We start from the raw sequence: 27,028 nt of genomic DNA, 5'->3' as shown, positions 1-27,028 counted from the left end.
GTCTGCAATATATTTTGCATGGGATACTGGCGGTTAGCACATAGAGTAAGTGTATAGCATATGATTTGAGAATGGCGGCTTGTCACTAGCTTCTCGAATGAATAAACATTTGAAATATTCACAGAGTCTGTTCGGTATGCGATTTTATGTGCGAGAGATGTCGGTGTCTGCATTTGGGACCGGAGAAAAGAAAGCAGAATAGAGTTACTGGAAAAACGAATGCGTTGGAGAAAAGGAAAGAAGATAAAAGGGGGGAAGGGGTGGTTAAGTATCAATTTGCGAGTGTGAGATGGAAGCATGGAAGGAGCAAAGAAGCAAACGGCAATCACGTGAACAAAGGCTCAGATTGACTGGAAAGAACGACTCAGGACGAATAGTGACAATAGGTGTCGCAGACAGAGAGATCAACAATGTGGAAATCAAGTCACTTGCTATGAACAAAACACACACAGAGAGGTGGTACGACAACTAGATGAACGCTGTCTAGTTTGTACATTCCTGATTGCACACACACACAGATAGGGGCAGTGATAGAGAGAGAGAAAAAAGAGCCCCCAGTAGACCTGACCACCCTTTATATATGAAGTAGCCATGGATTAGAAGATTACAAGGCGATAGAGTGCGATAAAGAAAGGAAAAAACCGGGTATATGCAGGAAGAGGCAGAGCAAGTAGAGGAGCGCATGCAGTCGTACAACAATCAGAATGTATGGGGGAGGAATGATGCTGGCCAAATCGTCTACTTGGCGCCCGGTGGCAGCTTTACGTTGTTGGAGAGCCATGCCTGAGTCGTGTTAGCAAGATGACGAGAAAACAGGTGGCGGGTGGAATTTACCAGTCCCTCGAAAATACCCTCGCCTGTTGTTGCGCAGCTGGGCTCGACTTTCCATACGTGGTCTTTGGCAATCTTGTCTAATTGTAGCAGATCGGATACTTCCTTTGGTCGCATCGCTGGCCGGGGTTAGCAATTTGTTTCTGGTGATGGTGATTTCCATGTACGCACCTCCGCTCAAGTCCTGCTTGTTGGCGAATACCAGCAACAGCGCGTCCTTCATTTCCCTGTCCTGGATGATGCGGGTGAGTTCGGTCTTTGCCTCCTCGATACGGGCGCGGTCGTTGGAGTCGATGACGAAGATGAGTCCCTGGGTTCCTGTGGCGTCATGTCAGCACGGGTGCTTGCATGTCGAGTGCTGCACAGCATCAATCGGGGTAGGGCGACACATGCGCGGCACTGTCGCGTGCGCACATGTTTACTCGCCTACCCGAAACAATGCCGTGACGGCCCAACATACCAGAGAAGTAATGCCTCCACAGCGGGCGGATCTTGTCTTGGCCGCCGACGTCCCAGACGTTGAACTTGGTGTTCTTATATGTGACGGTCTCGACATTGAAGCCGACGGTGGGGATAGTGGTGACATCTTGGTCAAGCTTGAGCTTGTAAAGGATGGCTGCGAGGGTTCTAGTCAGTCGGGTTTGGCCATTGGGCGGACATTGAAGATGCTGCCAACATACTCGTCTTTCCAGCGGCGTCGAGGCCCAGCATCAGCAGCCGCATCTCCTTTGATCCGAAGATCTTGGCCATGGCCTTGGATATGGACGCGCCCATTGTGGCAGCGTGACCGTGGGGATTAGGTCGGCAGTGTGCGGGGAGGGGCTTGCCAGGTAGTAAGTAGCCGGTATACGAGGCAGGGAGTGACGGCGGTGTTGTTGTCTCGGCAGCAGCAGCTGAAGGCGAACGGGGGAGATTGGGTAGGCCGGGCGTGGGAGACGTGTTTATGCTTTGCAACGGGGCAGAGCAAGAGGAAGAGAAGAGGAAGAGAAGAGGTGGTGGTGGAGAGAGAAAGACACAAGACTATACTGGGGACGGCACAAGACGGGACGGGGCGCGAGAGAGAGATAGATATGGCGTCGTGGACGCGGGCGTGTGTGTGTGCCTAAAATGAAGGTTTCAAGCCGGTCAGGAGTGAAACCAGAGGCAAGCAGGCCGCAGATCCCAGAGAGCCTCCAGCCGACGAAACATCCGTGCGCGCCCAACGGCCTTGCTCTTGACAGGTCCATCCATTCTCTCTCTCGCCGCACCACCATCGCCATCCTCAGCGCCCCAAATGCATGCAAAAAGGGGGCCCCGCCCTCTGCTCTGCTTGGGTGCCTGCGTTTGATTGCGACATACTGGGCCCCCGTGTGCGCCGTTCCTGTGTGGCCAGTGTGTCGGCAGATGCAGGTACACGGCGCTACTCCTGAGATTGCCTATACAGACATGCCGTAGTACATACACGTACATACAGATATACATACAATACATATGTACCCCTACTTCAGCACACGCTCCGAACCCACGACCTTTGCCCCACACACGCTAATGGTTCGCCTCAATGCCTGTACACCTGTAGCAGCCATTCGCTCGCTGCTCTTCACGCCGCGTCGACTCGCCGCTCTACTTACACGGCCTTGCCGATACACCGGCTTCTTTGTTTCTTTCCCCTTCGTGGCTAGTCGCACAAAGCCTCCGTCGTAATGTCTGCGTCTGCTTCAGCCGTTGCGACCCGCTACGTTGCAGTAGCAATGTCGCCCGCTAACCAAAAACACGTCTTATATCATCATGTGCGGCTCCACACGGGAATCATGTCCAAACAAGCACCTATACCGAAGCTGAGCCATTACCTCATAAGCATTAACCTTTGAGCTAACCCTATCAGCTCTTTACTAAGACCACGAGGCGTTGCTTCAAAACCGCGCCTTTGACATGGACACGCCACGATTCAACAGGCACAATCGCAATTCCATGCATGAATCAATCACGACGACAGCAATGCCGAGGGGCCTAGCTTAACTCCGACAGTGTAACAGAGAAAAAAATGCAACCAACAGTGGAACTTGGCGTGGGTCAGGACAAGCAGAAAGTGTTTCGGCTTGGCTATTTTTTATATATATCATGGGTATCGTGTTCCTCAAAGCCAGCATACACCACTACACTCTAGCAGCTACTCTCTCATTGCCCAGACGCTCCGCCGCCACTCAGTTGTTTTCTCTCCTTCATTCTGGCAGACTCCTCATCACACCCTCAAACGCCACTAGAGCCATGGCATTGGCTGGAAAGGCACGTAAAAAGCATGGCACAAAGCCGCGCCAGTATCCCCTCCACCCTCCTTCTCTGTACACTGTTTGAGCGGCATCTCTCCATCGGGGAAACCTCCTATTGTCAAGCGGATCTGTCATGATGCGCTGCTTGATCACATCGCTGGGATAGCTCGTCAACCAGAAAATCTGCGCCGAAAGACCGCCTGCCCAGAAGTTGACTGCAGGCGCTGACAGATTTGTGTGTTTCTGGAATTGTTTAGTGAACAAGTCGTACGTCCCCCACCAAAAACAAAAAAAGGTACGGAATAGCAGCGTCGCGCTCAGACCATGGTACACACCCTTGACGCCATGACCCTTGTATATCTTCTTCAGGCAGTCAATTGGTCCAGAATAGAGGCGCGCTGTCTTATCTGCTGCATATTGGACCTGCAGACGGGCTTTGATATGTTCGACCGGCGCTGCAATAAATGATACTGTCCAGCCTGCCATTGTGCCTGCCATGCCATGGGCGTATATGGGGAGCTTGCCTTGCTGTTCGCCAAATCGAACAGATGATGGTGGATTGAAGACACGATCGTTGAGGACGCGGCGATATACACTGAGAGATCCTAACATACTACACACTATTAGCAATCTGTCAAGTCTCAGGTCGAAAGTGTCATACATCGAGTCCATAAACATCCACCCCACCAACGGCGGGGTCGCGCCTTTGTACAATCCCGCGAAGCCCTCCTTTCTCAAAGTCTGCATGAGACAATCTACCGGACCTCTAAAATGCGACTTCTCTGTCGTTTGCAGTCGCACTTTGACTGTGTCGAATGGGTGACCGACTATATCTAGTTAGATAAGGACGTAAGCAACAAGTACAGGCTGTCATACCTGATAGCTTTGCAATGCCACTGAAGACACCAGCTACGAAGCCACGGTAATGTTTGGGCGACTTCTGAGGTTCATCAGAGGTCGCAATAAGAGCCGTTGCTGCGGGCTTCATATCGGCGGGTTTCAGCGCTGTAGTAGCCATTGTCGCGTCGCTATTCCCCAGTGCAATATGAGAATCATGCCTCAAAGAACAAGGCCAAGAGCAGATATCGGTGGGAAAGCATCAGCACCTCGATGTGTGCTAATCCTCATCCCATATCTTGTGCAGCGCGTCGGTAGCCTGCAGTCGGAAACGCACAAGCGTCCGCGATACACTTATGGTGACGATCTCGAGAGGGACCGGAGATCGGCTAAGGTCGGACCGTTCTTCGATTCCCAGGGTCCCAAGCTATCCGAATTGGTACGATCGTTACTACTTGGATTAGCGGCTCTTACGACCCCTCCAAACAAACCTGCAGTCATAGACAGACCGAAGATGGCGCAATTTGATCTTGTTACTAGTCGGATGGTCTTTCTATCAATACTTAACACATCGCGCCAGCTGCATTGACGCGTCTAACACGCATACATGTCAACGATGCAGAACGCGGCCGAAACACCTAGTACAACACCAGCGGGGACGAAGTCGAAGAAAGGTATGTTAGGTTTGGTCTAACATGGGATTGTTAAAAATAACATGTCTCAGTATGGACCACCTTAATCACTAACACAGCATACCTGACCGGGCTCCTCACTCTCGATTACAGCCTGAAGAAGCACGGCTCGAAATACCCACTCGTCGCACTATACACCGACACGTTCCCCGCGGAAGGCCACAAGGCCCTCGATGAGCGCGGCATTTCCAAACAGCATGTCAAGTACCTGCTACCTACGGTCAACAAAGACTTCACCAACGACCCGCGCTTCTACGACTGCTGGAGTAAACTGACGCCATTCTCTTTGGAAGAGTATGACCGGGTCGTCCAGCTCGACAGCGACATGCTGGTCCTGAAGAACATGGACGAGCTGATGGAGTTGGAGTTGGATTCACCCAGTACTGGAGGCAAAGGCGACAGGGTATTTGCAGCGAGCCATGCCTGTGTGTGCAATCCGCTCAAGAAGCCGCATTATCCCAAGGACTGGTACATCTCCCTCTTGCCTATATTCATGATTTGCGCAAACACTAGAACTAACATTGGATTAGGATCCCCGAAAACTGTGCCTTCACCTCGCAACACGGCGACCCTGAGGCCGCTCAGAAAACTGGTGCACCTTCCACAGCCGGTCTTCGCATGCCCAACGGAGGCCTACAAGTAGTCAACCCTTCCAAGGCTACGTACGACCTTATTCTACAACAACTTGCCAACGAAACGTCCATGTCGTACGACTTCGCCGACCAGTCTCTCCTCGGCGACCTCTTCAACGGGCGCTGGGTCGCCTTGCCATATACCTACAATGCGCTCAAGACGATGCGATCAAAGGGTGTACACGATGCGATATGGAAGGATGAAGAGGTCAAGAATGTACATTACATCTTGAGCCCGAAGCCTTGGGATGAGGCACCTGGCAAATGCTCTGTAGAAATACATGAGTGGTGGTGGCCTATCAACGATGAAAGACGCGCAGCGGAGAAGAGCAAGGGCATCGATGACGGTTTCTAAGGATATGCGCATGTAGACATTGGGCATCTCAATAGAAACCCACGGTAGTGGTAGTAACGGCGATGTTTTGTCTGGAGATACCTATGATAACTATGTACTCTGAGGACCCCAATGACATGGCACTTCATGAATCATTCCCTTTGTTCGTATCAGTCGTATGTGTGCTCGAAGGGACTATCTTCAAAGCTTGCCCTTGCCATCCTCAATCTCACAGAAAGCCTTGAATGTCACAAGACCTTCTGCGCCTTCTTCATCCTCAGCATCCACATCGCTCTTGATGATTACCTCAGCCGTGGCTCCAACAAAGTAAACGAAGCCCTCGCGCAACTCCTCTTCCTTGGGTCCCACACTGATCGTTCCCTTGCCCTTTGTGCAGAGAATAATGCTGGGCCCATCAATAGGATCAAACGTCGCTTTAGAGCCAACCCGGTTCAGCGCCGTGCGCACAACCGCAAACTCTGGGATCGGGGGATTATACAGCATATTGCTCGAGTTGGAACTGTATGCAGGCGCATTCAACCTCACACGCGAGTAATCCTTGGGCTCCATCTTCTGCTCGCTAATGGGGGCATAGCTATATGTCAGCATCTTGGTGAGGTTGTCGACGTCCTTGAATTTGGGTGTGAAGCCCGCGCGCACTACGTTGTCGGAGCTGGCCATGCACTCGATGATGTCGCCTGAGAGGTAGGCGTGGATATCGTCTGCTTTGAGGAACATGGCTTCGCCCACGTCGAGCTTGACGTAGTTGAGGAAGAATTGAACGAAGAGACCGATGTCGCTGGGGAATTGAGAGTCGAGGCGGATGACGAGGTCGGCGAGTTCTTTGCCTGTGTTGGAGGGCGGACCACCGCCTGCGAAGTTTTCGCCCTCAGACTTTGCGGCTTCGATGAGTTCTTTGCTTGCGGATTCTAGTGCATCCTTGTCTGTGTTCATGAGTTTTGTGAAGGCGGACTGGAGAGCCTTCTTGTTTGCTTGCACCTCTTCCTCCTTGTCTGACGTCTCTTTTCCCTTGATGGTCTCCTCGAATTTGGTGGCTTCTTCTTCGCCGACGAGTCTGCGTAGGGAAGGAACGGTCTTGAGGAAGTGCGTAATTTCAGCAAGCGGACGGAAGCCACAGAGTCCGTCGAATGGTGTGACCGCAATGGTCATTTCGGGCTTGTGGTTGTCATCTGGATGGCAAATTTAGTATCAATCCAGGACTGATGCATGGAGACTGACCTGGATAGTTCTTGGGATCGCTCGCATGTAGCTGCTCGGCAAGCTTCTTGTTGGGGTGTGCCTGTATGCTCAAGGCCTTGTTTATGGACAAGACCTTGAATAGGAACGGTAGTTTGTTCTCATATCGCTCAGCGATTTCGGTGGAAAGCAACGCTTGGTTCTCTTGGACGAGGTCTAGGAGGCTTCGCTTCGTCTCGAGATCCTTTGAGGGAAGTGACGGGTGGGTGCCCATCCACAACTATAAACGATGAGCAACGCGTCGACAATGATGCCGCCTTGATTGCATACCTCAGCGTACGGCTTCTCTTCTTCGATTGAAAAGTCCGAAGCTGTCGCAGCGTGGAATTTGGCAGCGGCCGAGTCTTTACCGACTTTCCCTGGGCTGGTTCAGCATACCGCTGATGGAATTATGATGCGGGGCTGCGTACCCCAGTCGTAGCTGTTCACGCCTGCAAGACAATCAATTTGTGTTCTTTTTCCGTGTTTTCAATTCCAGCTTACCGCATTCTAACCTGATAAGTGGGTTTCGCATTTTGGTAGGGCTTTGTATTGTGTGTAAATTGTGGTCAAGGAAGTGATGCGTGGCAACGGGTCTTTGGCAGGCCCACTTGTGCCGCTAATTGGCGTCCCCAAGCATCGTCACAAAGCTGGTCGGATTAAGCTCATGGAGACCCTACCCCTCTTCCGTTGCTAGCGCGGCTCCTACCCTGCATCGCAATCAACTACACGTGCTCTCGTTTGCATTTCCTGCTTCTTTCACTCTCCCTCCACCAAACCACACCGCTCCCACATGACCTGCCTGCAACGCGTCCGGTAACACAGAAAGTGCCGGGGAGCTGGCGGAGAACAACTTCCGTCAATATGGCTGCTCGAAGCAGGCCCCGCGGCCAACTCAAGGAGGAGTTCGATGAGGAGCGGGTGATTTGGAACTCGATCAAATCCGATGGCCGAAGGGTTGATCAGCTCATGGTATGAGACATCTCAATCAATGCATCCTCAGCACTCTTGTTTGCTAGTTTTTGACTGTATTCACAACGCGCCATGTAATCCACAAGCTACGCGACTCTCGAGAGTCCATTGGCTATGCTCGATCCAGCACCATGTATATCAAGCTCATGATCAACGATGAGAGACGGACGTGACAAAAGCCCAGTGGCCTATGATAGCCTTGTGGACAGAATGGTTGCGATGCGTGAAGCTCCAATACCCTACCGTTCATGCTTCCTTTCGCCACCCCGGATCAAGCTATCCCACGCCGTCGCCCTCTACTAACGTGTCGCAGAAAGAATCAGACCTTCTCCAGGAAAAAATCCTTGCTCTCCAAGCAGAGCAGGCCGCTCGTACAGGTACGCTGAGACCAGCTGGCGTGGCAGCACCAGCACTAACTTGAGCAGACCGTGGAGAGGAACGCTCAGCCCGTATTGATGATGATTTGGAGGACCTCTTACGAGATAATATCCGCAAGGTGGAAGAGGTCCAAGCTCTCCTCCAGCCTATCGAAGGTGGTAACGACGTTCATACACAAATGACTCTCCTTGCCGCTTTGCGCAACTCTGAAGAAGCTCAGCCATCTGCTTCACGATCTACTAGCGTTGGGCATGGGAAGTCTGGGCGCGACCGCCAGGGCAAGCGAAAGCTGACCGATAGCATCGATGACCGCGACAGTCTGACTGCAGATAGCCCCGGAGGCCCTAGCCCCAAAGTTATCATCAGCAGCCAGAAAGACCGACTGGTTGCCAAGTCTGGTGGCAGCAGGGCAGGGTCAGTCCCCATTGCGAGAGAGGGCAGCGTCAAGATGGAAGACGACAAGGATGACTCGGGTAAGGGTAAGATGGTTCTTCCTTCTTCCAAGCCCAAGCCCAAGATCAAATACAAGACCAAGCGTTGAGCTCCTTCGCTTTCGGCGTTCTTTCTAGACGACAGATGATACCCACTTTGGCATCTTTCCTTTCGGCTTGTTCGAGGTTTGTAGTCGGATAGGCAAGCTCAAAATTTCACCTCGTCCCATCTCATACCTCTTTTCTGTGTGCTCATGCCACCATGTAACTTTCCCGTTTAGCATCCGCTACATAGCCGTCATCCCATCATACTCGATATCAACGGGGGCTGACAAATTCCAGAAGTTCGACCGCGCCTTACCCCGCAGACTGAGGTACTCTACCGCAATAACGCCAAAAATCGATCCTCCTCCTCGTCCATGTCTTTTGAGGGTGAAGGTATCCTCTGTCGCGTGACATCAGTCATCGGCGAAGGCAAGCAGCGTCGATATGAAATTATAGATGCCGATCCAGATCCTCCAACCCCATCCGCGCCATATCGCGCCTCGGTGAATCATCTGATTCCAATTCCGCCCCAATCCTCTAATGCGACGCTGCCTGACCTTCCTAAGGGCAAGAATGTACTCGCTCTTTATCCAGGCACGACCACCTTTTACAAAGCGGAAGTTGTGGCTACATGGAGACAAGCTGATGGCAAAGTGAAGAAGGAAGATGGTGGGAGGGAAGGAGATACGGTTGAGAACCTGGTGAGGCTCAGGTTTGAGGGTGAGGACGAAGCGGATCGTGAGATGAGTGTCGAGAGGCGATATGTATTGCCAGATCGATGAGCATCTGTATAACAGTGCCGTTTATATACCAGACTCGCGCTAGCTACTCTGTAATTGGATAATATGCAATGGAGATTGGATACGTTGATTTAGAGCAGGCGTGCGTTTAAAGTGTCGACTGGTGTTGACAGAATTGAGTGGTAACCAGTCTTGCTCTTCGAGAAATTTGCATGTTAACATTTCTTTGACAATGTCCCGTCTGGTCACAACCTCTTCTTTCCTGACACTCCACTTCTCTCCTACAGTTGTGGGTCTGACTCTACAGGAGCACATATACTCTGTACACCGCCAAGCCACTAGCGCGTTTTTGTGCAAGACTTAGGTAGGCCCTGTCTACCCCTAACGCGAAGCCGCAACACGAATGCTCGCTTTGACCCCGCAAGACACCCCGCATACATACCAAGCATTGAATTTTAGTGTCGCCTCAACTATCAGCCGCATTTACGCGCTCATCCTGGGGCGCTGTCTTCTAGTCCAATCAGACAAGTGGTTGTCCGCAAGTCTACCGACGCCGTCGGCCTACGCCACACGCCAATCCAAACCCAACCGGCATCTGCACAAGTCTGACCCCCCTCCACGCGAACACCTGACTTCGTCATGAACAACTATTCCTTCCTTGAGTCCTCCCAACAACAGGCCCAGCAACAACAGCAACAACATAACCAATCGCGCCCACCGCCCTCACCCTCACACTCGCAAGCTGGCAGCATAGCAGGATCGCAAGTGAACGGCGGCGGCCAAAACGGTATTCCAATGGTCAACGGACTGCCAAGCGGTGGTCAGCAGACGGACATGAACCACCTCTGGGCCGTGGTACAGCAGTTGAGCCAGCTGTTGGAGGAGAACAAGGCGCAGACAAGAGGTATTGTAGAAGGGGTTGCTGCGATACAAGGAAGGGCTGCTTTGGAGGAAGGCGGAGAGGTTGGCGGTGGCGCCGCACCGAGGGGGAATGGCGTGAGTATGAGAGAATTGAATGGAGAGATCAACGGTATGTTAGCTGCCATTTCACAGCAATCAGAATGCCATCCTAACACTCTTCGCAGCAGCGACCCAGACACATCTCCAAAACCAGCTCACAACAGCCCAATCTACCATCGCTTCCCTCACCGCAACCAACACATCCCTCTCCGCTCTCCTCACAGACTACGAGTCCGCCTTGGCTCTTTTACTTGACAAGTTGCGCCCATATGCTTATTCCCAAACATCGTCGATCCTCGCGCTTCACAAACATTACCAAACACTGCTTGAGCAAGAGCGATCTACATCTATGAGTCTAAGGATCGAGCACGCAGAATGGCAAGCGGGACTTAGCCGCGTAGCGGAAAACGCAAGGAACGCACTACGAATGCAGGGAGAAGTTGAGGCAGGCTTGCGCGGACGTTGCAAAGAGCTTGGAGAAGAGAACCGTGTTCTTCGACGTATGGTAGGATGGGAGGAGAGAGAAGATAGTGACGTAGAGGATGAGGATAGTGTATAGCGAGGCGACAATAGGGTGGATGTTTATGCTGTTGTTTCGCGGGTTTTGTGCATAGCGATGGCGTTTGGGACACGGTTGTCTTATATCCATGTTTCCGGGGTCTTTGGAGTGAAATGTAGGCTATTAGAATACCATTACATTCTAGTATGAATAGAAGTCATATTACGAGGGAATTCATTGCGATCCTCTAGTAGGAACAATCAAAGTAGGCTACTATGGTTTAGTCTCGGAGGAGTTCAGTACAGGGTGAAGCTAATAATTACTCAAAGCCAAGCATTTTGCTTGTGGATGCTCAAATTAAAATTTTCATGGTGAACAGTAACACACAACACCAATTAGTCTTTGTGCTGTGAGCGATAAATTGAGCAAGCATTTTCCCACAGAGTTTGAACTCTTCGTGTCAACATCATATTATGAACTTACTTTTTGAGTCCTCTAATCGAAGAACTCTTGTTTAACTACCGTTCAAGCGATATTTGCACAACAAACTTTTGATCTCTATGGACGTGAAGCTTTTGGACAGTAGTATGGATGGTGAGTTTGTAGGAAATTACTACAATCGATGAAATTATATTTCCACTTATGAGCGCCTTTATGACAATGATTTCCATGGCGTAAAGGAAACAGACCCTCTTCTGTAGTTCAAAGCATATGACATCGTTTCCTGACTTTTACTATGTAGTATGCGTCCAGTTATCCTTGATGATCATTCGATAATGTTGGCGTCACTATGTGGTTATTGAACATACTCACTTCTATAACGTCTCACTTTTATGAAAGGTAGATATTGAGAGATGCTAGAGAAACTTTGATAGAGAGTGAGCGCTGATCTGCCGCATATCAAGCCACTGGCCTCGCCTAGATGGCTGTACTAATCGTATATCGACAAGTGCTCGAGAGATAAGGTTAATACGCGAGGGGTCCCGAGAAGGCTAAAGTCCCTAGTGTGGTATCAGACCAAGTTGAGGAAATGTAGAGATTTGTATTGAACTTGGGACCGTTTGGAGCATGCATGTATCTGCACCAGGGGCATTTCGAATTAATCGCGCTTTGTATATGACTCAAAGATATATGACGTATCATCCAATCCATGATTCTATTGAACATGGATTATATCCCCATCAAACAATGGCATCTCAACATACTGTTACTCGGAGCATACAAAACTTGCTCTGTGAGTGTAAGAATGGAAAGACGTTCAATGAGATTCTAGTCCTCACAAGCGCCAGAGTTCCTTCGTCTATTACAACGCTAGATGCCATTGGCCGGCCGAGTTCGGCCACCTTGACCGGAAAGTTAACTTTTACACGGTTTGAAAAACGTTCGCCATCCCGCGCTCAATCTCCTAGGCAAGGAGACGGAACCGAACAGGCGAACATGTTTCTACGTTCAGTGCGCACCTACCCACGGTCACTCCACACGCTGACCCGCGCAAGTGCGGTCCGGCCATCCACCTATTACGCACCAAACGAGGTCATCCGAACTCGGCAAAGCCCATGTCCTAAAATTTCTACAAAACAGTCACACTTTGGCAACAGACGCTCTCTAGCAAGCAGTGTTCCTCGCCTTCAACAACTCGGTTCGGCAGAAAGGATTTCAACATCCAAAATGGCAGGCGACGACCACTACCTCACGCTTTCGTGCCCTGACAAGGCAGGAATCGTCTACGCCGTGACGGGCCTACTGGCAAAGGAAAACCTCACGATTCTGGATCTGCAGCAGTTTTCCGACCCAGACTCCAAGACCTTCTTCATGCGCGTGCACTTTGGCCATGCCTCGGACGTATCCGCGCTGCAAGCCAGCATGGCCACGCTTGCCTCTGAAATGAGCATGACGTACCAAATCCGGCGCGTAGACGCAAAGCCCAAAGTGCTCATCATGGTCTCGAAAATCGGGCACTGCCTCAACGACCTCTTGTTCCGAGTCAAGTCGGGCCAGCTCAAAGTCGACGTGCCGCTCATTGTGTCGAACCACAGCGAATTCGCAGAGTTGGCAAAGAACAACGGTATCGAGTTCCACCATCTGCCTGTTACAAAGGACACCAAGGAGCAGCAAGAGACGCAGATTCTCGATCTTATCAAGCAGCATAATATCGATCTTGTGGTGCTTGCGCGCTACATGCAAGTCTTGTCGCCACGCTTATGCACAGAAATGTCAGGCAAGATAATCAATATCCATCACTCGTTCCTGCCGTCGTTTAAGGGAGCAAAGCCGTACCATCAGGCCTACGAGCGCGGCGTCAAGATTATCGGGGCTACCGCGCATTTTGTCACGGCGGATTTGGACGAAGGACCTATTATCGAGCAGCGCGTTGCGAGGGTCGATCATGCGTTGAGTCCCAAGCAGCTTGTCGAGGAGGGCAGCAATGTCGAGAGCCAGGTGCTCGCTGCGGCGGTGAAATGGTGGAGTGAAAAGCGAGTGTTTTTGAATGGACAAAAGACTGTTGTGTTCAATTAAAAAGCATTCGTACACTAGTAGGCGGATTTGGGATGTTGGGGGCGAAAAGGTTGTAAATACTACATACATACATAGGTTACCAAAAAAAGTTCAAGTTGGGGCCCTCTTTTTTTTTCTGGTTGCGCTCGTTGCGAGAGAGAGAGGTACGGCTTACTTACCGAGCTTCTTTTCCCTTCGTTTTTTTTTGGTGGCAGAAATAAGGTCCAAAGTAACCGACCAGACCCAAATGCAATCCATACAAACAACAAGCCAATACTAGATGAGAAAATCTTAAAGCTTTTAAATCGCCCAATAAACCCCCCCCCCCCCTCGTATTCATTACCCCTCACCACCTCTAACCCCGCCCCCCTCACAATTGCCCATCTCCCAAAAGATTCCTAACTTAGCCACTTACTTACTACCCCAGATCTCAAAACGGGTGAGGCAGGGATGATCGCCCTCTTCTCGGCACTTATTCCGCGATTGCAGTGGCACCAAAGCTAGCCCCAATGCAGCCGAAATGTGCCTCGAGACGAAGCACCAGAGGGTACGAGGCTTGCGTGCATGCTCGTTACGATCGGGAATTGTGGGGGCGAGTTATGGGGATAGCGAGGAAGGAAGGAAAGATGGGGATGGAGGATGGACAGAGGTGTATAAGTAGGAAGGGGAAGAGCGCGGGGGACGAGATACATTGGTACATTAGTTCATCACATACGTACAGAGGCATATATTTTCATTTTCATTTTCATTTGATCATTTTTTTTGATTGGAATTAGTTGAGGGAAAGAAAAGGATTGCAGATATCAACATGGCATCCAGTTCTTCCGAACCCGTCAAAAAAGTGCAGTTGGAAGGCAAGGTAATCGCCATTACCGGTGCAAACAGAGGTACGTAAAGCGCCGCCCCTCCCCCTCCCCCTCCCCCTTAACAAAAAAAAGACATTTATATCCTTACCATGCGGATGACAAGAATATATCTAATAAAAACCCCCCTCAGGCATCGGCCTCGGCATAGCAGACTGCTGCCTCTCCAATGGCGCCTCCAAAGTCTACTCCCTCGACATCGGCGCCCCGGGTGACGACTTCAGCGCCCTCGCCGCCAAATACCCAAACCAGTTCTTCGCACTGGAGGCAGACGTCACGAAAGAAGAGTCGATCCAGGCCGCCGTCGACAAGGTGCTGGGTGAAGCGGGGGCGCTGCACGGCATGGTATGCAATGCGGGGCGCACAAAGCACAAGGCGGCACTGGACTTTACGACGGAAGAGATTGATCAGCTGTGGGGCGTGAATTTGTATGGCAGTTTCTACTCGGCGCGGTGTGCGGCGAGGGCGTTTATTAAGCAGGGGGTTAAGGGAAGTATTGTTTTTACGGCGAGTATGGCGTCGTATCGGCCGAATAAGGTGTGTATAGCTCCTCCATTTTTCCTTATTTCCCTTCTTTCTTCTTCTTCTTCTTCTTCTTCTTTTTTCATGGTGTAGAGGGATCGAATTGCTGACTGACGGCTTTTACAGCGCGTTCCCTCAGCGCCGTATGGTGCGTCCAAGGCGGGCATCAGGAATATGACGCATACGCTTGCTATGGAGTGGGCGCAGTACAACATCCGAGTCAACTCCGTATCGCCGGGTCTGGTCAAGACAGCAATGACGTACTGGGTTGAGCAGCAGCCGGATTGGGAGCAGCAGCTCAAGTACTATGGTGGCATACCACGGTTAGCGGCGGTTGAGGAGCTCGGAGGTGCGTATGTGTATTTGCTCAGTGATGCGGCGAGTTACACAACGAGTATTGATATTCCAGTCAATGGTGTTATCGGTATTTGTTAAGCTGGGGCTGAGCAGAGAATCGTTGCTGTTGAAAAAGGCGACTGGAGAGCTGAGAGAAATAAGTTAGAATCATGTTTGAGTGTATCCACAATTAAAGATAACGTACTAGTTACAAATTTCCCCTATCCACTTTCCATGTCCGAATATGTAACCCGCTTCTTATCGGGGCGGTTGAGACCAGCATAAGGCATGCCTTTGTAAATGGGCCCGACCTCGGATGCAACACCAAATGCACAATGACCAATGCTCTGAACTCCGCCTCCACCTTGGTACTCCTCACTTGAATATGCAGGAGGATCACTGCCATCGGCAAGAGCGCCAAACTTGAGCCTCGTATTCATGAGCTCCATCGGAAAGGGATCGTTTCCAAGACACGCGCCACGACTGATATTGTCCAAAGTCACGTTTCGCGTGGTAACGAGAATACGCGAAAATCCAGTGGAAAAAGTCGTTCCGTCTTCCCAGATGGTAAACAATCCAAAGAGAAGTATACATAACGTGACGAAAATGACTGGAATGTAGCACTTCCATAATCGCCCAGGTACGTATACGAAAGAAGACTGGAGTCGCGATCGCTCGACTGTGAGCTTCTCTTCGTTAACGGCGAGCATTTCTGGTGCAGAGAACAGCGAGAGAACCATGTCTGAGTAGAAAGCCTCAATTTCAGCTCCTAGGTTTCTCTTGGGCTCCGCATTCTTGTGCACTAGTCGTGTCTTGGTGACGTCGGAATAGACCTGAGAATAATAGGGTCCCGGTAAAGGGGGTTCGAGATCGACGTGCCCGCGAAGAAATCCCCGGAACATGGAACCTAGAGCATGGTAGGCGGCGGTTTTCTTATAAAGACCCACATCATCGCGTGGGCTGATGTAGTTCTTTGCTGGCTCAGGGTCTCGCGTGTGGTTTGTTAGACCGTAGAGGCCATGAGTGAAATTTGTATCCACAATTGGGGTAAGATACTCTCGCTTGGCTATCGACTTGAAGAAAGGCTCGGTAAAATTCCATTTCACTGTGTACTTGGTCTCCATGTGTACACATCGGATAATGTGAGAATCAAAGCGATGGGTCCAGTGTTTTGCAAGAGGGTCGCCAGGCGGTAGTCTTTCCGTCGAATTAGTAGTGTAACCGATCCATAACATAGGCTCTGACTTGAAAACACCCAAATTTTCAGGTGCTTCACCAAGAGGCAGTCCTCCGGGCCCTTTGCGGAACTCGTCAGCTTGTGGCCGTTTGTAGTCCCCAATATCAACCTCGGCAAGGTAGGCTGCGCGACCCTGTGGGGCTATTTTGCTATGGTTAAACGGTGCGTCTAGTTCGCGAAGTTTGTTCTCATCGTTGATCTCCTCGCATTGATAACCGGGTCCATTAAAGGTCTGTTCGTAGGTGCAGTTGTATTGTCCTCCACAAGCCTGTTGTCGAGCGCCTTGCCGGGTGTTTGGATGGTCCATATTGCTGTACGCCAGCAAAACTCCAATCCGTACCAACTCTGCAGATGGCTGGTCGTAGTAATCGAACCAACCAGGTGCTGTGCCAGCGATATCAGTGGTGTTGTAATACATTACAGATTTCTTATTGCTTCCGTCAGCCATTTTAACCGGGTAGCGCCAGTTCTTAGTGGATTCCATCGAAAAATTAAGCGTCGGAACTAAAATGTCGACAGCCTCGAAGTCAAGATAGGTACCAAAGGTGAGGGCGCCAGGCGAGAAGATGATTGTTGCCAAGGGTATCAGCCAGATGATCATAGCGACGAGTACAAGAATAGGAGCATTGGTAATGGCCTCCCAATTTGCAAAGAGAGAAGGGTCTTCTGTTGCGCCGAAGAGCTGGTCGATGGAGAGCACCGTCAATGCCCGCTCTCGAAACGTCCTCCATAGTCGCTGTCGGAAGACCAGAACAACGCACCCTCCGAATGCGACCTTGGAGAGGTAGGCTAGCACACGGCCGTAGAGAACCAAGCGGAACTTTTTGTTTTCATCGGCTTCCTCTTTGTGATGCAGGGCAGTGTATAGAAGATGTTGGAAGAATGCGAAAACAATTCCCATGAGAAAAGCAAAAACCATGAGCGCTGGTGGGCGCCAATGTATACGCCATTGTGCTGATTGTGTAGCGCGATGGGCAATGAGCCTTTGCGTCATGGGATCCGTACTTGAAGCCCGAGAGAACATGCTGGGTCGCTTTCTATCTGCATCTAGAGCTGAATATGCAACATCTGGAGACTTTTGCGATCCTAGCGAGTGCATGTGGATGCCTAGGCCGGAATCGATATCTTCTTCGAATCTTGAGCGCCTGTCGCTCAAATCGTGAAGGGACTCATCACTGTTTCTGGTGGGCAGCGAAGCATAGGCTCCTGGTCTCGAGATGGTTATGCCTGGCGTTGGGGGCGAATTTCCGTGTTCCGTGTGCGGGACGTCCATGTTGAATGTCTGTGGTTGCTCTACATTACGAAGCATGCTATGTGCTTCGCTGTATTCACGTAGAATGGTGTTGTGATTGATATTGAAAGGAGGAGAAGGTCTAGACGTCAATACGCGCCAGACAGGTCGCACAGCTGAAGCGCAATTAGAGTCAGCTGGCGAGGGTTACACGTGTGAGGCTGAAGCCAGCATATTCCTATTGGACGTGCGCGCATTTAGGCTCCACCAAAAAATGTCAGAAAGCGGCAAGTCGTATCGCTTGCATTGTGTTCGCAATCTTTTTTTTTCTCTTGGGGGCCAAAATCCTCAGCCCTCTAGGTAGTAGCGCACTAATGAACCGTAAAGCCGTTGTCCCTTGAAACAGTATCGGGTAAGAGAAAAAGATGCAGGGTTCAAAGCGAGATTAAACGTATTTTTAGTTGCCGTAATATCACCGTACATGTGCATTCCATCATTGTTGCATATATCTTTCAAGCTCAGTAGACCAACATGACACGACCGCTTCAGACCTCGTAGAATCTCTTCGCCTCGTCTTCTGTAACAGGACTGACATAGCTCCTCTTGGAATCGATGAGTCCATACCGGTTGCCTCTGATTCTCCACCACATCTCTCTACGGTTACCGTTTAGCTTTCCACCTAGAATATCTTCTTTCAACTGCTTGATGAATGCGTTGTAGATCTCTGGCTCCTCAAGCTCAGTGAGTTCTTCACGCATGACACGAATTGCCTCAAGCGCACGCTGGTACGCGTTGTCACCGACACTATTGCTGATGAGCGAGCGGATTTCTTTTGCAATGCCATCAGCGGCATCTTGGATGGCATCCAAGTCGTCGGAAGCAGAGAGAGCTTGTTTGAACGAGGGAATCAGATTTTTAGACTCGATTTTGACGCGTTTGGGATTGCCCAGGAGTTGATCGACATCCAAACCTGAAAGAGGCTTATCACGCTCGGTACGCTGGCGCTTGCCTCGGCCCTTGACCTTTGGTGGTACTTTCTTCAATTCTGCCGCTTGCTTGACGGCATTGAGTTGCTTTTGTGCTGACACGACAAGATCTGCTGGTGGCATGGAATATTTGATGAGAATTTCCGGCGGATCAGGTATCGGCAGGCTGGGATCGGGATGTGTCGCTCGCCATCGTATAACCTGGTTGATGCGGTGGACAAGAGGTGAGAATGTATCTTCTGGTTTGGCGTACTCGTCTTCGTTTCCGTCTTCGTCGCGGCCAAAGGTTGATAAGTCCATGGCATCGACGTAGTCGCTCACTGCGTCGACGAGATTTTTAGTGGGCAGATCCTTGTGCTCCGTTATAACTTTACCGCTGACTGTAAGCTTTCGATCTAACGGTGGGAACTTATACCGCCTCATGTCTTCTTCGAAAGGAAGCTCTACGTCTACCAGAGCCTCCCACTCTGGCTCGATGCGCGGGACAAGCAGTAGCAAGACTGGGGGCTTTAAATCCTTTGCAACCAGCCTTGCGACTGCGTAGCAATCAGCCTCATATAGTGCATGTATGAAAGATGACAAGCCCAATTGAGCAGGCTGGTTGGCCTTTTGTGGGACAATGAAGTTTGTCCGACTGAGAGGGAGGTACCGTTCGAAGTCCTCAGCTCTGACAAAACCCACTAGCTCCATCGCTTGTTGTGTTTCCAGTTTGACAACATTCATGTCGGACTCGGAAATGTGAACGGCCGTACTGCCATATTCGTAGCCCCGCTCCAACTCGTCCATTTCAACGTTCTTCTTGATGCCGGGTTCAGTCTGGCTTTCCACCTGATATACACGCTGATTTCGTACTGCTGAGAGATCGGTTGCTGCTTGGTCTTGATCAGTTCCAGCAGCCGAGGACTCAATAACCGGGCCTGATGAGCCAGTAGCGTCTGTCCGTATGACGAACGAACTTGCTGTTGGTGGCTTTGCTATCATCGTACATGGGTATCGCTCAATATCGATTGTAATGGTAGCATCGTACTTGGTAGGGTCGCCCAAAGTTAGCGATCCTCTATAGCTGTGGACAGGCCGCGTCTCTTTGAGACGAGGCATATGAAGTTGGTCAATGGCTGTGGCTAGGGTGCCGAAGTTACCGTCACAATCTGCTATGAAGCTTTTCAATATGCCTTCGTTTTGAGCCTAGGTCTGGTTAGCCATGACATAATGAGAGGGTTTGACCAGCACTACCTTTTGGGGGTCTTTGTTCTCTTCTTTGAAGCCAACGTCGGGGTCGTCAAAGTCGATGCCGAGTAGTGTGATCTCGAAGGGAGCCTCCGGGTCTTTGATTTTTGATGTTAGTTGCTCCAAATCGTCTGTGACCATCTCCCCACGACCATCAGTCACGATGATGATTCTGCGGTCGTACTTGAGAGGGTTTCCCTTGGCACCCCTGGTTGCGGTATCAATCATGTGTATTGCTACTGCGAGAGCAGAGAGAACTGTCTGTGTTAATAAAGCGCATGCCGAGTAGTAGGTAAGACTCACTATCTCCATTGTTGGTTCTACTAGACTTGAGATGTTCTTGGAGATTGCGGATGTCGCCAAGGAGATATCTGCTCAGTGTAAGGAATTGCAGCAATTCCTGTATGGTGGAATAGAACCTACTGCTTTATTTTGGAGAAGACCCTGATATGATCATAGCCTTCGTCCTCCTCTATGATACTAGCGAGATCTGTTTCGTCAGTGCGACAACCGATAACGCTCATCAGCGCGCTTTTTCTGCCTGTTGCAACCTAGGAAGTTGTCAATCACAGTTCTCTGGATCATGTGATGCTATTTGGTGGCGTGCGTGTCTAAAGCACTAAATCGCCGAATGAACGTCGGCTTACAGTGGTTGTGATTTTGTCCCAGACATATTCCAAGGCCCAATCAAGATCAGTCTGGTCGCGGCCATTTCTCTTTTTGCCCATGGAACGACCGAGGTCCAGAATGTAGACGGTCGCTTCTTTGGCCGCCATGGCTTGGTGTTGATTGTTCCCTGCACGCGCCTCACGTATGCGTATGGTAATGGTGCAACGTGCTTTTGAAGCACACTGTGACCAGGCTAGATGCTTGGAACTGATGCACAGGAGCTCCAAATGGCAAATTCTATGCTGGTAATTTATACCAAATTGGACGAGGAGGAAGCGGCGTCCTAGACGTGTTTGCTGGGGCCATGCGAGACGGTGCAGCCTGTTGGATTAGGCAAACACACGCGTGGCGCAGCCGAGTGTGGGCTAGCGTAAACACGACGTCATGTGATGCAACTGACTGGCAATACTCTCTGCTTGTATGTACGTCTGATTTTATATGTCACGTATTTAGGAGCGCATTAATCACCAGAGCAAATGAGTTAGATCAAACTCCCGGTGGGAGTTGTGTCAAGTTTGCAAGTTCAATACTAGGGAGATACAAAGGCGTGTCACCTACACTTGAATAGGCGCCTCAGCATCCGCTTGGCCCATAGCAAAGGGCATTACCACATAGCAGGTACCATTCTTTTCCGCGAACCTACCTTATCGGCACCAAATTTTGCCATGTACCATTCCTTGGTACCTACTGCCGTCACACCGAGATTGGTAGCGACGAACATGGTTCCACAGGCCACAGTCCAATTGACCAAGCTGCCATGTGGGGCTGCTATGAGCGATAACAATGCGTAGATGACTACCTCGCAAGTGTAATGCGGACAGAGGAGATTGGGAAACATGGGGTGAGACGGGAGCTGGTAGCCTTTACTCTCTGTGCGCAGGCGGTAGAGGTGGGCGTGGTAAGAGCGCTGCAGCATCTGGGCTGTGATGACTCCTGGCACAAGGAGTGCATTCGCGGATGCGCTGCCAGGCGTCTCGACCCAGATGGCGGCGTTGATGGTGATGTAGAAGAGAAGGCCGAGAAGCCAGTGGGCAATTGACATTGTGCTCTTGCTGGCTGAAGTATAGACATGTGACTCGAGCATGCGCCGCAGACCCTGAAGCAGCAGGAGCGCCCACACCACCTGTTGCTGCCTATGCGCATGCCACACGCGCATCTGCCATGCCCACAAGAGCGAGCAGGCTACTGAGGTGACGTAGAAATGGGTGAAGAAGTGATGGGGGACTTGCAGCGAGGCAGCATAGTCGAGAGCGCGACTGAGTGCCGAGGGCTGCTGGTGGTGCTTCTGGTGCTCCTGGTTCCCCTGGGCGGGCAGTGTAGTGGCACGAGGGCCATAGGCTAGAAATCTGGTGCGTAGTGCAGGAACGGCCTGTATGACGAGGATCTAGTAAGCAGCAGCGGTTAGTGGTGGGCGCAGGCGGAGCTGAAGTGGTGTCGCGATACAAGAAGTGAGGCAGCAAGGTAGAAGGCACGCAGGAGGGCGGGCAGGAGGGTGGGCAGAAGCGGAGCCATGGCTGCTGGAGGCGTGAGGGCGTGAGGGCGTGAGGGGAGCGTGTCTGTTGGGGGGGGAGGAGGGGAATGGGGACGGTGACGGCAGCATGATGGGATGGTGGGCGGGCTGTGCTTGGCGCACCCGCGGGCCAACGGTGGCAGTGGTTGCAGCCGCAAGTGGCTGACGGCGCGGGTGTTCAGTGCCAATTGTGTTATTATTATGACTGTGGCCAGGCGGCGAGGGCGGCGATCGCTGTTGTAAGCATTGCTAGCGGGTGTTAGCTGTGCAGGCACAGGTAGCAGTGGTATTATGGGTAGGTAGGCCGCCGCTGGCGTGGGCAGAGCATCGCTGCCGCTGCCACTGCCACTGCCCGTCGCCCATGGGACTGGCTGGGACAGCGCATGGCTACGTATGTCTGTACAGGCGACGTCCAGCCCCTCCGGAACCCACGTCGTCGCCCTCACCTGGCCATGGTCGTCGCCCACGAGCGAGCCAAAGCTGGAACCCGCACCGTGCGCTAGGTGTCGCAGGTAACGATAGCCTTTGCGCGCTCACCACCCGCCGCCTGCGTGGCCATGTCGCCGCGCGTGCTGCGTGCGCCCTTTGCATCCCTCTGCCCTTTGTCCATGCCGCCGCCGCAAAAAAAAAAAGCTGCCCCATGGTCGACGGCATGCACACATACATAGACGCTCGCATTCACCGTCCGCCGTCGCCTCCGCTGTAGCAGCTCCAGCTTCACGCGCAGCAGCGCCAGCCAGCAGCATCCGCTCCAGTAGTAGCCGCACCCCCGGCGCAGGCGAGAGTGCAGGGTTGTGTTCAGGAGAGACGGGGCCCGCCTAGGATCCAAGCAAATGGCGCTCGCCGGTGAGTGGTGCAGCGCCGCCTGGCTACTCGCAAGCCTCGACTGTCTCTTCTCCGGCCTCTCGCTCAACCTCCACTGCTGTTCCTCTCTCCACTCCACCCTGCGCGACACCCCCCATCACGCCCTCTGCGCCCACTGCCTCTCCCTGGTGTCGCTGCCGCCTACACGCCCATTGTCCTACCCCCCTCCCTCGCTGGGCAGTTGAGCGCCGTGTTCCTGCCGTCTGCGCTCCCTCCCTTCCCTTGCTCTGCCGAGCCAGTATGAGGCAGGAACTGCAAGTGTCCTGTCCTTTATCGTGATGACCAGTAATGCCGATACTCTCGTAAACACGCCCTCTGCCCCCGTTGGCATCCTCCACGACCGCCCTCGCAGCTCCTCTCCACGCCAGCCCCACAAGCCCTCTGCTGCTGCTCTTCATTCATCCTGGAAGCCAGACCACACCTCGCTGCCACCTGCCAACCACGACGCCCATGACGATCAGGATGCAGAGCCCGAGTCCGAGGCCGAGACAGTCGTCCTGTCGCGCGACGAGAATCCTGCAGCTGACTCCAAGCTGATCAAGACGGAACGCGTCGATGATGATGACGATGACGACCACAGCAACAGCGACGCGACACGTCTGCGCTCCATCAAAGAGGAGCCGCGTCTGCACTCGCCCCAGCCAAACGGCCGCCAACGTAACAGCAACCACGTCAAAATCAACGGCGCAAAGAGCCCGGCCCCTTCGTCTCCAAACACGCGCACAAAGGACACCAGCCCCAACGATGCCGCCAAATCGCGTGGCCGCAGTGCCTCGACTGTTGACAACCGCAAGCGCAAGCTACGCGATGACTCGTTTCCGTTTGAGCCTCCGCGGCAGAAGGCCAAGACCGACACGCCAGGCTTTGGCCGCCCACACAAACGCTCCCAATCCACCCAATCCACTGCTACAGGCATTGCCGGTCGCAAGCGCCGCGAAGTCACCAACCTTGCCCTGTCCAACGAGGAGCATTGGTCAGGATCCAGCTCAGATCATTCAACCTCACCCCAGCCATTGTCTGCACCTCATCTGCAACAGCATGTCCGAGTAAAGCGTTCCACACATCGCGCTCTGACTTCCCCTGCGCGTACCATGCCTCATCGAAAAATCGATCGGTTTGGTGCCACTCGTCTTGCTCGAGAAAGTGAAAAGGGCGACTTGGACGCGGTCAAAGAAGCTTACGAGGAGGCGCCAGACGAGCTCGACCAGCCCGATTATGCTGGAATCACTCCATTACAAAAAGCCTCGCTGCATGGTTGGGCGCCCGTTGTCCGTTATCTGATAAGCAAAGGCTGTCGTACCGACTGCGAGAGTCATGACCGTGACACGCCGCTCATCGATGCAGTCGAAAACTCGCATCTAGACGTAGTCAAGCTTTTGCTCAACCAGGGCCAGGTCAATCCCCACCACTCGAACAAAAAAGGACAACGCGCTATTGATGTTCTTGATCCCGAAGACGAGGACGCGCCTGAGATTGAAAAAGAACTGAGAGAAGCAATGAGACAACGAGTGGATACCTCTACCAACGACCAAGAACGCACCCAGAAACAGGCCAAAACCGCTTCTCGCCTCTTGTACAACGAATTCAATGTTGAAACCCTTATTGAAAAGGCTGGAGACGGAGACATCCTAGCTGTGGGAGAATTGATAAACAGCAACATCAAGCCAAACATCACCTGCGGAGTTGCAGCAGCCAGAGGCGGACACTACGACATTCTTAGCATTCTCTTGGCTAGTGGCTTGAAGGCCGATCCCGATCCATCCAAGCATCCAGAGACGCCCATGACAGTCGCCATTGGGCGTGGATACCTGAAGATTATACAGCTACTTCTTGAACAAGACAACTTCAATCCTACGCGGAGGAACAAAGACAACAAGACGTACTATGAAATCTCAGAAGAACGACATGGACCGAAGTGGGAAGAAGAGAGGGACATGCTGAAACGCGCTTGTGAGGAGTACCAAAAAACTCATCGAAGTCCACGAAGAACCAAAAAAGAAACACCGATCCCTGCCGCCAATCGCGTCAAGAGAAAATCATCTCCACGACGGGAACGCTCTTCTTCGCCTCAAGCGGAGCCGAAACGCGCCAATCTCACAAAATCCAATACTGTATCCTCCGCGCCTCAAAAGTCACGACGGTTAATGTCCGGAAAGGAAAAGGCCTCTCGAGAGGGCCAGAGGAGGAAACGTGTTGTAGAAGACGACTCGACTGAAGAGGAGAGCGAGGAAGATGTACGGCCGCCTACACGCAAAGTCAAGCGGCGGTCCTACAGCGAAGGCGAAGGTGAAGAGGCAAAACCGGTCAGGAAAGCTCTGAAAGCACGGTCAGACGACAATGAATCCAAACGACCGGTTCATACACGTTCAGACGAAAGCGAAGAAGACCATAGCGCAAAACCTCCAGTTAAAGCAGCCGTGAAGCCATCCAAACCGATCAGCGCCAAACCAACCCCAGAGGTCGATTCACCTGACGAACGGAAGATTGTCAAAAACAAAATCAAATACAAAACCGTCGAGGAAAAGATAAGAAAACGGAGGCTGTCGGACGCATCAGCTGATGACATTAGCGTGAAGAGGACTCCCACTGTATCTGCCAAGTCGACACCGGCTCCACCCGAAAGGGTAGCAACACCTGAAGTGGAGCGTCTGAGGCGTCAGGAAGAGCAACAAGCACAGGCAGAAGCGAAACGGAAAGCTGTTCAGGCAGCAGCAGAAGCCGAGGCCGAAGCAAAAATCAAGGAAGCAGAGGAGGCCGCTCGCAAGGTTGCAGAAGCAGAAGAAGCGAAGAAGAAGGCAGAGGCGGAAGCGGAAGCTGAAGCCCGACGTCAAGCAGAGCAGGCGGAGGCTGTTCGTATCAAAAAAGAGGAAGAGACACAACGGCAAGCGGAAGAAGAGGCCAAGCGTCAGAAAGAACTGTTGGAACGCCAAAATCGTATTTCAAAACTCCCTCGAGCCCTACGGCGAGCCTGTGAACTAGGTACCAATCGACCACTCCACTTTTCAGGCGAAGAGCTCGGCGTCTCAGCCGTCTTCCTTCCACTCTTCTACGCAAACGCTCAAGATCTCAAGAGCTCACAGGCCTTGCCTGGCAAGACCTACGTCTGCTCGTTCCAAGTAGTCGGCATACTTGGACTTCCCGAACTCGATTTAGCCTACCTCGATGCCCCTTACTCGAACTGGACCCGAATTCCTGTCAATCGTACACAACGAGATGCAATCCTCCGACAATACGACGTTGCGCTTCTAGCTCAGGATTTCCGATTTCCCATGGAAGGTGCTCCAGACTTTGATTACGCGAAGATTCAAGAAAGTATCAAGGAGGCTAGGAACCAATTTGCAGCATTGGAAGGTTTATATTGGATTGAGGAATCACTTCTGTATGCCGAAGTGGACAAGGTGGAAACCCTCCGTCCGTTACTGAGCGACATGCGTGCTGAGTGCAAGCGACGACGAATCCATCTGGCGGATATCAACGACGAGCTACCGGAGAAGAAGCACAAGCCTCGCAAGAGTTTCATGGATATTGTGCTCTCCCAACATGGAGTGAACAATGCTGCTCGCGCCACCATCATCAACGGGAACGGCTGAAGCAACGAAAGCACTCAGGTTCACTAGTCACGATTAGCTCGGAACGGCTCAAACAGTAGCACAAATTGCCGCGCCAGCGGAGGGGGCCGACAGCAGGGTTGAGGGAGCGTCTAATTGAGGTCTGGAATGAGTCCAGGGGAACATAATACGTAGAAGTCGGCCGCGGAATTGCATTTTGCAACCTTGCTTGTTCACATCCATGGGCTATGTACTTGGCATGGACGCCAATCATCATCAACATTTTGTTGGAAGGCTACGGCGTTACGATAATTTCCATCTAAAAAGTAACGATTCCGGCCGGTACCGCCCCCATAGGGTTATTTTGCTCATGGCTGCGACCCAGAAAAAGGGCGGATGGATTGGGGGGGAGAGGGCGGGTTCAAGTGAAATAAGCATGAAAGCCAAGAGAGCAACTTTGTCAAAAATCAATGCATGATGGGAAATTAGGAAATTTTCGTGTTTGACCTTTTGGTTCTCGCCCAGAATGTGATTGCATGGATTATTTTAGGGATTATCCTTGTCTTCTTTTGACGAACACCCCACTTTTGAAAGGATCCACATTCCATCCTCCGAACTGCCCCGCAATTCGGAGCTCGGAGCCTGCATCTGCCTTTACCTTTCATGTCGGTTTAGCTGAGATGTGTGACTTTGTTTGTTGTGT

At 51.8% G+C, this 27,028-nt stretch overlaps 12 protein-coding genes across 12 annotated transcripts; 6 read left to right on the top strand and 6 right to left on the bottom strand.

The window, feature by feature from the left end:
- Positions 1-518: 518 nt before the first annotated feature.
- COCSADRAFT_243223 (uncharacterized protein) lies at positions 519-1,688 on the bottom strand. Its single transcript, XM_007705615.1, has 5 exons — positions 1,512-1,688; positions 1,292-1,447; positions 1,003-1,149; positions 835-950; positions 519-783 (listed from the first exon to the last, which is right to left on the bottom strand). The coding sequence occupies exons 1-5, from the start codon at positions 1,603-1,605 to the stop codon at positions 739-741; spliced, it is 558 nt and encodes a 185-aa protein (XP_007703805.1). The 5' UTR covers positions 1,606-1,688; the 3' UTR covers positions 519-738.
- A 1,344-nt stretch (positions 1,689-3,032) lies between these two features.
- COCSADRAFT_98381 (uncharacterized protein) lies at positions 3,033-4,068 on the bottom strand (the record flags this gene model as incomplete). The annotated part of the gene is made up of 3 exons (XM_007705614.1): positions 3,033-3,693; positions 3,742-3,907; positions 3,957-4,068. The coding sequence occupies 3 exons, from the start codon at positions 4,066-4,068 to the stop codon at positions 3,033-3,035; spliced, it is 939 nt and encodes a 312-aa protein (XP_007703804.1).
- A 465-nt stretch (positions 4,069-4,533) lies between these two features.
- On the top strand, positions 4,534-5,596 carry COCSADRAFT_174742 (glycosyltransferase family 8 protein; the record flags this gene model as incomplete). The annotated part of the gene is made up of 3 exons (XM_007705613.1): positions 4,534-4,591; positions 4,642-5,077; positions 5,140-5,596. The coding sequence occupies 3 exons, from the start codon at positions 4,534-4,536 to the stop codon at positions 5,594-5,596; spliced, it is 951 nt and encodes a 316-aa protein (XP_007703803.1).
- A 180-nt stretch (positions 5,597-5,776) lies between these two features.
- On the bottom strand, positions 5,777-7,346 carry COCSADRAFT_98809 (uncharacterized protein; the record flags this gene model as incomplete). Its single annotated transcript, XM_007705612.1, has 5 exons — positions 5,777-6,765; positions 6,815-7,052; positions 7,103-7,191; positions 7,243-7,263; positions 7,316-7,346. The coding sequence occupies 5 exons, from the start codon at positions 7,344-7,346 to the stop codon at positions 5,777-5,779; spliced, it is 1,368 nt and encodes a 455-aa protein (XP_007703802.1).
- Positions 7,347-7,502: 156 nt separating this feature from the next.
- COCSADRAFT_40101 (uncharacterized protein) lies at positions 7,503-9,583 on the top strand. Its single transcript, XM_007705426.1, has 4 exons — positions 7,503-7,783; positions 8,097-8,160; positions 8,209-8,640; positions 8,935-9,583. The coding sequence occupies exons 1-4, from the start codon at positions 7,676-7,678 to the stop codon at positions 9,417-9,419; spliced, it is 1,089 nt and encodes a 362-aa protein (XP_007703616.1). The 5' UTR covers positions 7,503-7,675; the 3' UTR covers positions 9,420-9,583.
- Positions 9,584-9,785: 202 nt separating this feature from the next.
- COCSADRAFT_40100 (uncharacterized protein) lies at positions 9,786-11,068 on the top strand. Its single transcript, XM_007705425.1, has 2 exons — positions 9,786-10,407; positions 10,463-11,068. Exons 1-2 carry the CDS (start codon positions 10,017-10,019, stop codon positions 10,894-10,896), a joined length of 825 nt encoding a protein of 274 aa, XP_007703615.1. The 5' UTR covers positions 9,786-10,016; the 3' UTR covers positions 10,897-11,068.
- Positions 11,069-12,178: 1,110 nt separating this feature from the next.
- Positions 12,179-13,441, top strand: COCSADRAFT_40099 (uncharacterized protein). Its single transcript, XM_007705424.1, has one exon. It carries the CDS (start codon positions 12,274-12,276, stop codon positions 13,351-13,353), a length of 1,080 nt encoding a protein of 359 aa, XP_007703614.1. The 5' UTR covers positions 12,179-12,273; the 3' UTR covers positions 13,354-13,441.
- A 254-nt stretch (positions 13,442-13,695) lies between these two features.
- COCSADRAFT_40098 (uncharacterized protein) lies at positions 13,696-15,274 on the top strand. The gene is made up of 3 exons (XM_007705423.1): positions 13,696-14,219; positions 14,329-14,732; positions 14,844-15,274. The coding sequence occupies exons 1-3, from the start codon at positions 14,141-14,143 to the stop codon at positions 15,150-15,152; spliced, it is 792 nt and encodes a 263-aa protein (XP_007703613.1). The 5' UTR covers positions 13,696-14,140; the 3' UTR covers positions 15,153-15,274.
- COCSADRAFT_98396 (uncharacterized protein) lies at positions 15,275-17,209 on the bottom strand (the record flags this gene model as incomplete). The annotated part of the gene is made up of 1 exon (XM_007705611.1): positions 15,275-17,209. The coding sequence occupies one exon, from the start codon at positions 17,207-17,209 to the stop codon at positions 15,275-15,277; it is 1,935 nt and encodes a 644-aa protein (XP_007703801.1).
- A 741-nt stretch (positions 17,210-17,950) lies between these two features.
- Positions 17,951-20,510, bottom strand: COCSADRAFT_193151 (uncharacterized protein; the record flags this gene model as incomplete). The annotated part of the gene is made up of 5 exons (XM_007705610.1): positions 17,951-19,692; positions 19,741-19,991; positions 20,038-20,105; positions 20,158-20,285; positions 20,382-20,510. 5 exons carry the CDS (start codon positions 20,508-20,510, stop codon positions 18,067-18,069), a joined length of 2,202 nt encoding a protein of 733 aa, XP_007703800.1. The 3' UTR covers positions 17,951-18,066.
- A 308-nt stretch (positions 20,511-20,818) lies between these two features.
- Positions 20,819-21,963, bottom strand: COCSADRAFT_40094 (uncharacterized protein). Its single transcript, XM_007705422.1, has one exon. It carries the CDS (start codon positions 21,557-21,559, stop codon positions 21,008-21,010), a length of 552 nt encoding a protein of 183 aa, XP_007703612.1. The 5' UTR covers positions 21,560-21,963; the 3' UTR covers positions 20,819-21,007.
- An 804-nt stretch (positions 21,964-22,767) lies between these two features.
- COCSADRAFT_40093 (uncharacterized protein) lies at positions 22,768-26,840 on the top strand. The gene has a single exon (XM_007705421.1). The coding sequence runs from the start codon at positions 23,056-23,058 to the stop codon at positions 26,365-26,367; it is 3,312 nt and encodes a 1,103-aa protein (XP_007703611.1). The 5' UTR covers positions 22,768-23,055; the 3' UTR covers positions 26,368-26,840.
- The last annotated feature ends 188 nt before the right edge of the window (positions 26,841-27,028 follow it).

This window comes from Bipolaris sorokiniana, assembly GCF_000338995.1.
Source record: "Bipolaris sorokiniana ND90Pr unplaced genomic scaffold COCSAscaffold_14, whole genome shotgun sequence".
NCBI lineage: Eukaryota > Fungi > Ascomycota > Dothideomycetes > Pleosporales > Pleosporaceae > Bipolaris > Bipolaris sorokiniana.
Note: the sequence above shows the minus strand (reverse complement) of the source record. Positions and strands in the feature narration are given on the sequence as shown.

Excerpts from the sequence above, each read along its gene's own strand:
- COCSADRAFT_243223 (XM_007705615.1), bottom strand. The coding sequence starts at position 1,605 with ATGGGCGCGTCCATATCCAAGGCCATGGCCAAGATCTTCGGATCAAAG. Across the intron at positions 1,448-1,511 it reads CGACGCCGCTGGAAAGACGA|CCATCCTTTACAAGCTCAAG; the intron begins GTATGTTGGCAG and ends GAACCCTCGCAG. Across the intron at positions 951-1,002 it reads CAAGCAGGACTTGAGCGGAG|CGATGCGACCAAAGGAAGTA; the intron begins GTGCGTACATGG and ends AACCCCGGCCAG.
- COCSADRAFT_40101 (XM_007705426.1), top strand. The coding sequence starts at position 7,676 with ATGGCTGCTCGAAGCAGGCCCCGCGGCCAACTCAAGGAGGAGTTCGAT. Across the intron at positions 8,161-8,208 it reads AGAGCAGGCCGCTCGTACAG|ACCGTGGAGAGGAACGCTCA; the intron begins GTACGCTGAGAC and ends TAACTTGAGCAG. Across the intron at positions 8,641-8,934 it reads CAAGGATGACTCGGGTAAGG|AAGTTCGACCGCGCCTTACC; the intron begins GTAAGATGGTTC and ends GACAAATTCCAG.
- COCSADRAFT_40100 (XM_007705425.1), top strand. The coding sequence starts at position 10,017 with ATGAACAACTATTCCTTCCTTGAGTCCTCCCAACAACAGGCCCAGCAA. Across the intron at positions 10,408-10,462 it reads ATTGAATGGAGAGATCAACG|CAGCGACCCAGACACATCTC; the intron begins GTATGTTAGCTG and ends CACTCTTCGCAG.
- COCSADRAFT_40099 (XM_007705424.1), top strand. The coding sequence starts at position 12,274 with ATGTTTCTACGTTCAGTGCGCACCTACCCACGGTCACTCCACACGCTG.
- COCSADRAFT_40098 (XM_007705423.1), top strand. The coding sequence starts at position 14,141 with ATGGCATCCAGTTCTTCCGAACCCGTCAAAAAAGTGCAGTTGGAAGGC. Across the intron at positions 14,220-14,328 it reads CATTACCGGTGCAAACAGAG|GCATCGGCCTCGGCATAGCA; the intron begins GTACGTAAAGCG and ends AACCCCCCTCAG. Across the intron at positions 14,733-14,843 it reads CGTCGTATCGGCCGAATAAG|CGCGTTCCCTCAGCGCCGTA; the intron begins GTGTGTATAGCT and ends CGGCTTTTACAG.
- COCSADRAFT_40094 (XM_007705422.1), bottom strand. The coding sequence starts at position 21,559 with ATGCGCGTGTGGCATGCGCATAGGCAGCAACAGGTGGTGTGGGCGCTC.
- COCSADRAFT_40093 (XM_007705421.1), top strand. The coding sequence starts at position 23,056 with ATGACCAGTAATGCCGATACTCTCGTAAACACGCCCTCTGCCCCCGTT.